This window comes from Sorex araneus, chromosome X, assembly GCF_027595985.1.
Source record: "Sorex araneus isolate mSorAra2 chromosome X, mSorAra2.pri, whole genome shotgun sequence".
Lineage (NCBI taxonomy): Eukaryota > Metazoa > Chordata > Mammalia > Eulipotyphla > Soricidae > Sorex > Sorex araneus.
In genome coordinates, this window is record NC_073313.1 from 162279202 (window position 1) to 162291370 (window position 12169).

At 59.2% G+C, this 12169-nt stretch overlaps 1 protein-coding gene across 1 annotated transcript; it reads right to left on the reverse strand.

Moving 5' to 3' along the window:
* Positions 1-4730: 4730 nt before the first annotated feature.
* On the reverse strand, positions 4731-9968 carry LOC101539445 (cytokine SCM-1 beta-like). Its single transcript, XM_004613841.2, has 4 exons — positions 9438-9968; positions 8335-8522; positions 6103-6217; positions 4731-5037 (listed from the first exon to the last, which is right to left on the reverse strand). Exons 2-4 carry the CDS (start codon positions 8393-8395, stop codon positions 4878-4880), a joined length of 336 nt encoding a protein of 111 aa, XP_004613898.1. The 5' UTR covers positions 8396-8522; positions 9438-9968; the 3' UTR covers positions 4731-4877.
* Between the last annotated feature and the right edge of the window lie 2201 nt (positions 9969-12169).

Here is a 12169-nt window from a genome sequence, read left to right on the forward strand (position 1 = left end):
TCAGGGCCACAGGAGGACAGAGACCCCCACATACACACACACACACACACACACACACACACACACTTTGTAATGCATGCCAGGGAATTTTCAGCCGGGAAAGTCCCAGAAACTCGAGCAGCTGGACACCCCAGGTTGGGGGAAAGACGCAGAAGCAGATACCCACCCACCCCACCCCACCCCTGCCACCCCCCTCCACCCCGCACCCCTCCCCTCCCCTCCCCGCCAAGTTGAGCCCTCGACTTGAAAGGAACTTTTTTCTTTTCCTCCTTCCCAAAGTCTAGGCCAAGTTATTTGCTTCCCCGAGTCAGGCGAGCCGGAGCTGGCCCGCCGCTTCCGGCCGGCTGAGAAACGCGATCGCCAGGCCGGGCGCAGGAATTCGGGGCGGGCCGGCAGAGGAGAAGGCGTCAGGGAATCAAATGGCCCGTCGTGTTCGGGACATCTAATCTCCGGCTCCGGCTTGTTTATGCCAGGGAAAGCCGTGCCGCCAGAAAGGGAGCCCGGGGGTGGGGGGCACCCCCAGCCAGCCTGGCTTTGCTCCCCCCAGCCCAGCCGAAGGGCTCCCCTCGGTGCTCGGTGTATCCCGGCTCTGCCCCGTTGGAAGCGGACAAAGTGGAAAACCGGGCCTGGCACTCGAGGCATCTGAAACTATTTTTATCTCTGTGGGGGCCGGAGCGACAGCACAGCGGGGAGGGCGTTGGCCTTGCTTGCGGCCGACCCGGGTTCGATCCCCGGCATCCCATAGGGTCCCCCGAGCACCGCCAGGAGTGATCCCTGAGTCAGCCCTGAGCATCGCCAGGTGTGACCCAAAAAGCAAAAACTATTTTAACTCCCTCTCTCAGTTGTAAAAGGGGGTACACCCCCCCACACACACACACACATTCATCGTTCTGACGATGAATTCAGCAAAGAGACTCGAGGGCTTCCATTGACCCTAAGAGACTTGGGGTGTTGTCCCCTGGGAGGTGGGGGACATTGGGGAGCATCTGAGCACCTGGAGGGGTGTGTTCAAACCCCATCTTTTTATTTCCTTTTTGGGCCACACCTGGCGATGCTCAGGGGTTCCTCCTGGCTCTGCACTCAGGAATCACTCCTGGCGGTGCTCGGGGGACCCTATGGGATGCCAGGAATCGAACCCAGGTTGCAGTGTGCCAGGCCAACACCCTCCCCGCTGTGCTATCACTCCAGCCCCTTGGTTTTCTTTTCTCCAATCTTTTCCAGGCATTTGGGGCATTTCCACCTTCCACCTACTGTGACTTCCGTCCCTTGGAGAATTCTAGCACCTGAGTGTCTGTCTGTCTTTCCCGTTCTTCTCTGCAGCGACCCTGCTGGGTGCTGCCGTCACTCTTCCCATCCATCTTCCGGGTCGCCGGGACCTGTTACTGCCCGTTTGAGCCGCAGATCCCCGCTAGGAAAAAGCAAACAGCTCGATGGATTTTTCTTTTTCAGAGGCACCTCAACCCCAGGCTCACGGAGAGCCGCCGATCAATAACGGCAGACGAGGACCGAGAGTAGCCGGGCTGCGTCACAACACGACGCAGTCATTGAGCGGAGGTCTCCGCGAGTGAACCCCTCCAAGAAACCTGAGACAATCGGGCCGGCCAGTTGAGCAAGAAGTCTTTCTTGGCCCAAGCAGTTACGGACGGCCAAGCCAGGACCAAATTCATTCAAGGAGTCATCGATCCGGCGAGTGTGACTTCGGTGTGCCCAAAACTTCGATGGCGACCAGCAAACCTACATCACAGTCGTGACGCCTGTGGCTCTTACCTGTCAGGAGGCACTGGAGGTTTCTGGCTCGGGTGTGCCCGGGTGACGGTTGGCGGGATCTATGGGCACTGCCCTGAGTGACTGTGTGGATCGTAGGTCAATAGTGAGCCCGTCTTGGCCCCAGGGCCGGAGCGATAGCACAGCGGGGAGGGCGTTTGCCTTGCACTCGGCCGACCCGGGTTCGATCCCCGGCATCTCATAGGGTCCCCCGAGCACCACCAGGAGTGATTCCTGAGTGCAGAGCCAGGAGTCAGCCTTGAGCATCACCAGGTGTGATCCCAGAGTAAATGGGGCAGGGGGAAAAGGCCTCTTGGCCCGTCCAGGTGAGGGTTTGAACCCAGGAAGCTCGCAAGATCTGTGATCTTCAGTCCAGGCGTTTTTTTTTTTTTTTGCTTTTGCTCACTCGCTTTAGGCTGTTTTCACTTTGCTTCTTGTCAAGGTAAGATACAAAGACGGGGGGGAGGGGGGCTGGAGCGATAGCACAGCGGGGAGGGCGTTTGCCTTGCACGCAGCCAACTCAGGTTCGATTCCCAGCATCCCATAGGGTCCCCTGAGCACCTCCAGGAGTAATTCCTGAGTGCAGAGTCAGGGGTAACCCCTGAGCATCACCAGGTGGGACCCAAGAAACAAAACAAACCCCAAAACCAAAGCCCAGGGACATCTGTCCCCTCCCTTTCCTGGCCTTCCCCCCACCCGCTGATACTTAGGGATACTTTCACAGGGATTGAGCCTGGTTGGAAAAATCCGCATAGATGGAATCACACCTGGTACAACTACCCTATGTCTTACTTTAATCAACATCATGTTTTGAAAATCTGCCAAACACTCATTTTCATTGCATATATAATTATATAAAGATATATTAAATAGATGTATTTCGTTGCATAAACATATATATTTGGGGAGAGGGGCTCACATGGTGATGCTCAGGGCTGACTCATTGCTCTGTGCTCAAGAATCACTCCGGGTGGGGACTGGAGTGATAGTACAGCGGGGAGGGCATTTGCCTTGCACGCGGCCAATCCGGGTTCAATTCCCAGCATCCCATAGGGTCCCCCAAGCACCACCAGGAGTAATTCCTGAGTGCAGAGCCAGGAGTGACCCCTGAGCATCACCGGGTGGGACCCAAAAAGCAAAAAAAAAAAAAAAAAAAAAAAAAGATACAAAGACCGGGCCAGAGCACTAGCACAGCGGGGAGGGAATTGGCCTTGCACTCGGCCGACCCAGGTTCGATCCCTGGCATCCCCTAGGGTCCCCCGAGCACCGCCGGGAGTGATTCCTGAGTGCAGAGCCGGGAGGAATCCCTGCACCCCTGGGTCTGTGCACAGGTCTGTGAGAGGCTAGCGGAACAAAACAGGCGTGTTACTCACCCCAGAACCCGAGGGATCTAGAAACTTCTCCCATGCTTCCTGCACTGTGGTCGGAAACAGGCTAATGGGAAGGAAGAAGACAGACCGGGCTGAGTTTTCTGGCCGAGGAGGGGGGCAGACTTGGGCCTTGCATGGCCCAGGAGGGGCAGACACAGGCCTTGCAGGTGTTTGCCACCTGCCAGGAGAGCTTCTGGGTGTGAAGGTGGTGTTTCCACCCACCCAGCCGCCCAGCCGCTGCCCTGGGCGCCCGCCACAGCCCGAGACCGTCTGAACGATGTCACTGATCTGCTGGACCACACAGGCCTGACCTTGCCGTTGCTGGGCCTGGGGAGGGGGGCAGAGGCGTCCACACCCGCACTCGGCTAATCTCAGAGAACCGTGTACCCGCCCGCCGCTACCCAGTGGCCCACTCGCCTGCTCCCTGCCCTCCCGGAGCTGCGGGGGCCTGGGGGGCTTCACTGCACCCCCCCATCTGGGGCAGGTTCGGTATTTGGAGTGTCTGAGATCTGTCGGGGCGGGGGGGCGGGGAAGGATTATTGGGGCGCAAGTCCTTCTGAGCGTCTGTGGGGGGAAAAGCACCTATCTCCGAATGACGTTAAGCTTGTTCCAGACTCCTGACGCACACAGGTACCTAGACGGGTGTCGAGTAGGTGGGTGAGCGCTCGAGGGAAATAATAGAGGGGGTTGGGTCATTGGAAGAGACAGTGAGCCTGGGGATAATTGATCAATAGATCAATAACTGTAGGTCTGGGGCTGGAGCAATAGCACAGCGGGGAGGGCGTTTGCCTTGCACGCGGTCGACCCGGGTTCGATTCCCAGCATCCCATAGGGTCCCCCGAGCACCGCCAGGGGTCATTCCTGAGTGCATGAGCCAGGAGGAACCCCTGAGCATCGCCGGGTGTGACCCCCAAAAAAAGCAAAAAAAAAAAAGCAAAATAAATAAATAAAATAAGTGTTTAAAAAATAATAATAACTGTAGGTCTGTAGAGAAGAGAGAGTGGCCGGATGCGTGGTCCGCAGGGAGAGATTTGCACACTCGAGATAACAGAGTAAGTCTCCAAATGAGGAAGTAGGGGTGGGGGCGGGGTGGGGGGGTGGAGGCTGATAAATCACAGATCCCGGCAGGCGGGGGAGGCGGATACGCAGCCCTGAGACCCCCGGCCACCGCCTGCTGCAGTCTCAGCCGTGTCCCGGGTGACCCCGCTGGAAAGGAAGAGTGAGGACCAAGCGTGGGGTCGCAGCACCTCTGGTGGGGGTGGGGGGGCGGCACAGAGCCTGGAGTTCAGCATCCTTGGAATGAGCCGGTCCTTGGCAAGAGACAGAGATATGGCGACCCCCCCCTCCCCAGGGGAGTCCCCCACACACCCTGCAAAGGTGTGTACAGACTCAGGGCCTCCTGAGTGACAGAAACTCAGGGCAGAGCCGAGCCTGTGGCCCCGGAGGCAGGGAGGCCGCTGGTGAGGTCCCGGGCAAGTGCCCAGGGCAGAGGCCGTGGGTCCGTGCTGCCCCCTAGTGGCCGTGCCGCTAGGCGCTCCCAGGGCTGGGAGAAGGACTCAGAAGGAAGAGACTCAGGGGAAGAGGGGGGCTGGAGGCCTCGTCATAATAAATATTTATTCATTAGAGCAGCTATGAGAATAGGAAACGCAAACGCATATACAAAAAGATAAAAGTGAAAATGGAAACGCAGGGGCCCGGGTCTAGCCAGCAAGGGTCCCGGCAGTGGTGGCGGCGGCTAGGCGGCTAGGCGGCCAGGGTCCCGGCGGTCTCGGTGGGCTGCTGGGTCCCTGCAGACCCCGTCTGGACCATGATGCGGTTCCTGCTGTCCACGGTCTTCATGGCCTTTTTCACCCACGTTTCGTCAGGGTCCGCACAGAATTCAAAGCCCCGTTTGCTGACAAATCTGCAGGGGGAGAGTAGGGAGAGATGAGCCTGACTCTAGGCAGGGCTGGGTCCCACCAGCAGGGAGAGGCTATGGGGGGGTGGTTCCGGCGGGAGGCCCCCACAGCCCTGCCTCAAGCCCCCAGCCTCCCCCTTAGACACAGCTGACACCTGTGAACAGGGTCTGTGGGTGGGAGGGTCTGTCGGGGGGGGGACGGGATCGAGGAGCTGTTGGGGGCTCGGCCGGGGCCCAGTCTCGGGCTGTGACGGCTGAGAGATGAAACTCCCACTCGGGAAGGGGAGGGAGGGGGAGGGGAGGGAGGAAAGGAGGAGGGAGGGAAGGGAGGAGGGAAGGGAGACAGAAAAGAGGAGGAGGAAAGGCAGGCAGGAGGGAGGCGGGGGGAGGAGGGAAGAGAGAAGGAGGGAGGGAAGGAGGGGAGGAGAGAAGGGAGGGAGGGGAGAGGAGGGGAAGAAAGGGGAAGGGAGGGGAGGGGAAAGGAGGGGAAAGGAAGGGAGGGGATGGGAGGGGAGGGGAAGGGAAGGGAGGGGAAGGGAAGGGAAAGGAGCGGAGAGGAGGGGGGAGGGGAGGGGAGGGGAAGGGAGGGGAGGAGAGGGGAAGGGAAGGGAAAGGAGGGGAGGGGAGGGGGAGGGGAGAGAAGAGGAGGGGAAAGGAAGGGAGGGGAGGGGAGGGGAAGCTAGGGGAGGGGAGGGGAGGGGAAGGGAGAGGAAAGGAGGGGAAGGGAGGGGAAGGGAGGGGGAGGGGAGGGGGAGGGGAGGGGAAGGAGGGGAAAAGAGGAGAGGAGGGGGAGGGGAGGGAAGGGGAGGGGAGGGGAGGGGGAAGGGAGGGGAGCGGAGGGAAGGGGAGGGGGAGGGGGAGGGTAGGGGAAGGAGGGGAAAAGAGGAGAGGAGGGGGAGGGGAGGGGAGCGGAGGGGAAGGGAGGGAGGTAGGAGTGAGGTAGGAGAAAAGACGAGTATGTGGGCAGAGGGGAGGGTGCTTCCTGCAGTGACGCCACAGCGGCCCCTGGAGTCCCGCTCAGTCTGGGGTCCGTGCCCCCCCCCCCCCCGCCCGCTCCGGGCTCAGACTCACACGACGGCCCTCATGGGCCCCTCCTCGATGGTGTAGGTGCGGATGCGGGCCCCGGGCACGGGCCGGTTGCTGAACCTCACGCACATCCTCCTGGAAATCACCTCACTCCCGACGCCTGTGCAGGGGTGGGGGAAAACGGGGCGTCAGCCACAGCCCCACTCCCGCCAAGACACCAGACGACGCAGGGACCGCCCTCTCTACCCCCCTCCACACGGCTGACCGGTCCCCGCCCAGCGCCAGGGGCCAGTGCTGCTGCGAGAATGTTCTGGAACCCAGCGACTGCAGCCAGCTCCCGCCACCTCCTCCAGGCAGCGCCAGGCTTGCCCAGCGCCCGGCCAAGTTGCTTCCAGCACCAGGCGGGGACGCCCGTTGCCCGTCCCTAAGGGAGCCTGGCGGCTCTGGCGGTGTCAGGAAAGGTCTTTCGGGTGGGAAACTTGAACCCCTGCCCCCCTCGGCCTCGGACGGGGGTCTCGTTCTCCCGCAACCCGCCACCGAAGGACCCAAGTGGCAGAATCTCTCAAGAAACGCCGGCCACGGGGCCAGGAGTCAGCCCTGAGCACCGCGGGAGTGGCCCCCAAAGCCAAATGAAAGAAAGAGCTAGAATGGGCCCGAGCGGCAGGACAACGGGAAGGCCAGTGGTCAGTGGTCAGTGGTCAGTGGAGGGAGAGCTGACCCCTGGCAACCCACAGGGTCCCCTGAGCCCCACTAAGACAGAGCCCTGAGCACAAAGCCAAGAGTAGGCCCTGAGTGTAGCCGGAAAGGAAGGGAGGGAGGGAAGGAGGGAGCGAGAGAGGGAGGGAGAGAGGAAGGAAGGAAGGAAGGAAGGAAGGAAGGAAGGAAGGAAGGAAGGAAGGAAGGAAGGAAGGAAGGAAGGAAGGAAGGAGGAAGGAGGGAAGGAGGGAAGGAGGGAAGGAGGAAGGAGGGAAGGAGGAAGGAGGGGAGGAGGGGAGGAGGGGAGGAGGGGAGGAGGGGAGGAGGGGAGGAGGGAAGGAGGGAAGGAGGAGGGAGGGAAGGAGGGGAGGAGGGAGGGAAGGAAGGAAGAAGGAGGGAAGAAGGTTCTAGAACACCCAGACCAGTGTCACCCTGGGTTTCTGAGAGAGCGCCCGGCGTGACCGTCTGTGCTCCTTAGCCCCTGGTGGTCTCCGATCACGCCAAGCAAGCTTTCCGTAAATGACAACTTCCCCGGCTCTGAAGGCCACAGCCCTCTGCCCCGTTCGTGCCTCAACCCGCCCCCAGTACAAACGGGAGTCAGCAAACTCTCCGGACTCCTGGCAAGGTCTCCAGACGGGTTTGAGACGGGCCAGGGCACCGTTTCACCAGCATCCCGGCATGAGTCAAGGAAGTAAAGGATTTGCCCGGTGGTCACACAGGGCCTCTTGGGTGGAGGGTCTCTGCGCCCCCCCAGAGACTGGAACCATAGCACATCGGGGAGAGCGTTGGCCTTGCTCGCTGCCAACCCAGGTTCGATCCCCCGGCATCCCATAGGGTCCCCCTGAGCACCGCCAGGAGGGATTCCTGAGTGCAGAGCCAGGAGTCAGCCCCGAGCATCACTGGGTGTGACCCAAAAAGCAAAAAAAGTCAAACAAAAAAAAGGAAGGAAGGAAAGAAAGGAAAAGAGCGAGAAAGAAGGAGAGGAAAGAAAGAAAAAAAGAAAGAAAGAAAGAAAGAAAGAAGAGAAAAGAAAGAAAGAAAGAAAGAAAGAAAGAGAGAGAGAGAGAGAGAAAAAGAAAGAAAGAAAGAAAGAAAGAAAGAAGAAAGAAAGAAAGAAAGAAAGAAAGAAAGAAAGAAAGAAAGAAAGAAAGAAAGAAAGAAAAGAAAGAAAGAAAGAAAGAAAGAAAGAAAGAAAGAATGAGAGAGGGAAGGAGGGAGAGAGAAAGGAAGAGAGACAGAAAGAAAGAGAGAGAAAGAGGGGCTGGAGTGATAGCACAGCGGGGAGGGCGTTGGCCTGGCATGCGGCTGACCCGGGTTCGATCCCCGGCATCCCATAGGGTCCCCCCAAGCACCGCCAGGAGTGATTCCTGAGTGCAGAGCCGGAGTCAGCCCTGAGCATCGCTGGGTGGGACCCAAGAAAGCAAAGCAGAGGAAGAGGGAGAGAGAGAGAGAGAGAAGATCCGACGCGACTTTGGGTGTCGCTGGGGTTCGAGAAGCCGCCGGGGTGCCTGGTCCTGCAGGTACCCAGCCTGGTGGCCCCCCAGGGCTCCTTCTCGAAGCCCTCCCCCCTCACCCTCTCACCTTCCACGGCGGACTTGAGGAGACAGGCGCTGAGAAGCAGGGCCAGGAAAACGAGGCGCATGGCTGCGGTTGGTCGTGCAGGGGAGTGGCTCTGTCTGTGCCGAGTGACTGAGCCTCTACCTGCACGCAGCTCCCTTTATCCCCCCCGCACGCTCAGCTCACTTCCTGTGGCTTGTCGCTGCGGCCGGCTGTGGAATCGTGGAAAGTCTGTCTTTGCAATGTGCTCTGAGCGGCGCATACACCCAGGTCCCCCCTGCCCGGCCCTCCCCTCCCTCCCCCTGCCCCGTTCCTGTGGTCAGTGGAACAAACAGTGAGCATCTCATCCGCACCCGCCTGCACTCACACCTTCCACGGCGCAACCTCAGGCCAGCCCGGTGTCACAGGCCGTCCCCAAGGCCCCGGGGCCCACACCCAAGGGGCAAGAGCCACAGTTCCAGACTCCCCCCAAAAGGCGCCTGCCCGTTTCTGCCCGGGGCCCGCCCTGGCTTAGGTGATTCCGTTTCCCTGCTTGGGGGCTGGTGGGCCTCTCCGTCCAGGGGCGCTTGCTCGCTACTCCCCCTCTGTGCTCCTTAGAGGGGCCAGGGATCGAGCCAGGACCAGCCACGTGCAAGCAAACGCCTGGTCCTGCTTCTCTGACGTCCTGCGTGACCCCCGTTGCTTTATGCCGTGTTCCAGCCTCACACCAGCCCGGTAGCAAAGACGTGTTTGAACTCGGGGTTGGGGTGGGGGAAGATGGGGCGAGAGGGGAGGGAAGAGGGGAGGGAGGAGGGAGACTCAGGATCGGTTCTAAGTTGGCTGGTCAGGGGCGGCCAGACCCCCACACACACACCCCATCCCGCTGCAGGACACTCTCGGGACACTCTGTTGACCTGGGGGGGGGCGTCTGTGGCCGGACCCCCTTGCCCCGAGTCACCTCCCTTCTGTGGCCACGAGGTCAAAGGCCACGTTCAGGGCGTCCACGGGCTGCGGCGTCCAAGGACACATCACACTGGCCCTCGCGTCACCGAGATGAGACGAGTTTTGGTCCCCCGAGAACCCAAACCAGCAGGACCGGGACAATGAGTGGGGGGCGGGGGACCCTCCCAGGGGGCCAGGCCGGGCACCTTGTCAGGGCAAGGAAGGATGGTCAGCAGTCGGGGACACTTGGTCTGGGCTTTGGCGGAAGGCCCCAGAGTGTGACACGCAGACACACACATTACACGTCACACACATCACACACAGACACACACATCACACAGGCACACATCACACACAGACATGCACACATCACACAGACACACATACAGACATACACAGGTACACATCACACACAGACATGCACACATCACACAGACACACACAGACACACATACAGACACACACAGTCAGACACACAGATACACACAGACCTACACACAGAGACACACAGACACACATCACACAGGCACACACAGACACACATACAGACACACACAGACACACAGATACACACAGATACACACAGACCTACACACAGAGATACTCAGACCCACACACAGACACACACAGACATACACATCACACACAAAGAGACATCACACAGACACACACACAGACACACACATCACACACATCACACACACATCACATAGGCACACATCGCACACACAGACACACAGACACAGACACACACAGATGCACACACATCCCACATAGACACATACAAACACATCACACATATACACAAACACACAGAGACACATACACACACTACAGACACACATATACATATATCACACACAGACACACACATCACACAGACACACACATCACACACACATCACAAATGCACACACCACATGCACACAGACACATCACACAGGTACGTCACAGACACACATCACACACACATACAGATACACACATCACAGACACACTCAGGCACACATCGCACACACAGACACACACAGGTACACACGCATCCCACACAGACACATACAAACACATCACACTTAAACACAAACACACACAGACACAGATACACACACTACAGACAGGCAACACAGACAACACACACACACAGGGCTCTTCACTTCCTAGCCCAATGCACTGCCGCGCCCCCGGCAGCCCTGTGGGTGGTTTGACTGAGAGTCGTTTTGTCACTGTGGGTGACAGGGTTTCAGACAGTGATGCTCACCCAGACCGGGCTGGTTCCGGGGCTTAGTCAGAGGAAACAAACTTTCTCCAGCACCCACAGGGGGCTGGGGGTGGGTGGAGGGTCGCTTTCTCCCGCTCTCCCTCTCTCTCCCTCCCCCACTCCCACTCCCTCTCTCTCCCCCTCTCCCTTCCGCTTTCTCTCTCTCTCCCTTCCTCTCCCTCCCTCTCTCTCCCCCTCTCCCTTCCTCTCTCTCCCTCTCTCTCCCTTCCCTCTCTCTCCCCCTCTCCCTCTCTCCCTCTCTCCTTCTCTCTCCCTCCCTCTCTCCCTCTCTCTCCCTCCCTCTCTCTCCCCCTTTCCCTTCCTCTCTCTCCCTCTCTCTCCCTGTCTCTCCCTCTCCCTCTCTCTTCCTCTCTGTCTCCCTCCCTCTCCCTCTCTCCTTCTCTCCCTCCCTCTCCTTCCCTCTCTCCCTCCCTCTCTTGCATTTTGGGTCCCACCCGGCGATGCTCAGGGCTGACTCCTGGCTCTGCACTTAGGAATCACTCCCGATGGTGCTCGGGGGACCCTATGGGATGCCGGGGATCGAACCTGGTCAGCCATGTGCCAGGCCAATGCCCTCCCCACTATGCAATCGCTCCAGCCCCTGATCTATCTCATTTCCTTTTTGGAGGGGGCTAGTGATGCTCAGGGCTGACTCCTGGCTCTGCACTCAGGAATCACTCCCGGCAGTGCTCGGGGGACCCTGTGGGATGCTGGGAATCGAACCTGGGTCGGCCGTGTGCAAGGCCAGTGCCCTCCCCGCTGTGCTATCACTCCGGCCCCATCAATGTCTCTCTCTGTGTCCTGCTCCCCCCCTCAGCTCGACGCACCCTGACCCCACAGGCAGACCCCAAAGGCCCTGGGAGGGCAGCCACTGCGCTGAGTGGGGGGGTGTAAAGTGGGGGTGGGATTCGGGGTGGCACTGAGGCTCGGCCTGAGGAGAGGACAGTGACAGAGATGGACGGTGGCTTCTGGACATCCTGCCCGGGAACCCAGAGCACCGAAGCCGGGGCCGCCCGGAGGTCTCCGAGAGGACCGTGAGCAGTGCCGGGCACAGGGCAGGCCAGTACTCGAACCCGGACTCTGCGTCTCCCACAGCCTCCGAGAGTCGGGCACGTGCCGGCCCGCAGGGTCCGTGCAGGAGCCAGGGAGCACCCAGCCACCCTCTCCCACGCCTCCTGGTTCTCCCTCCAGCCTTGCCCACTTCCGTCCCGGGGGGGGGGGAGGAACACTGAGCGAGGGACACGGTGGCTGGGAAGTGGGGGTGCAGTGGGAGCGAGTAATGGGCAAGGCAGGAAGGCACTGGAGGACACACACACACATATACACACACATACATACACATACACACACAGACACAGAGACAGAGACGCATATATACACATATACACATACATACATACACATACACACAGACACAGAGACACATATATACACATATATACATACATAGATACACATATGCATACAGACACACATATACACACAGACACACACGCATACACATACACACACATACATACACACACAGACACAGAGACACAGAGACACATATATACACATATACACATACATACATACACATACACACACAGAGATGCATATATACACATATATACATACATACACATATGCACATAGACACACACATACACAGAGACACATATATGCACATATACACAT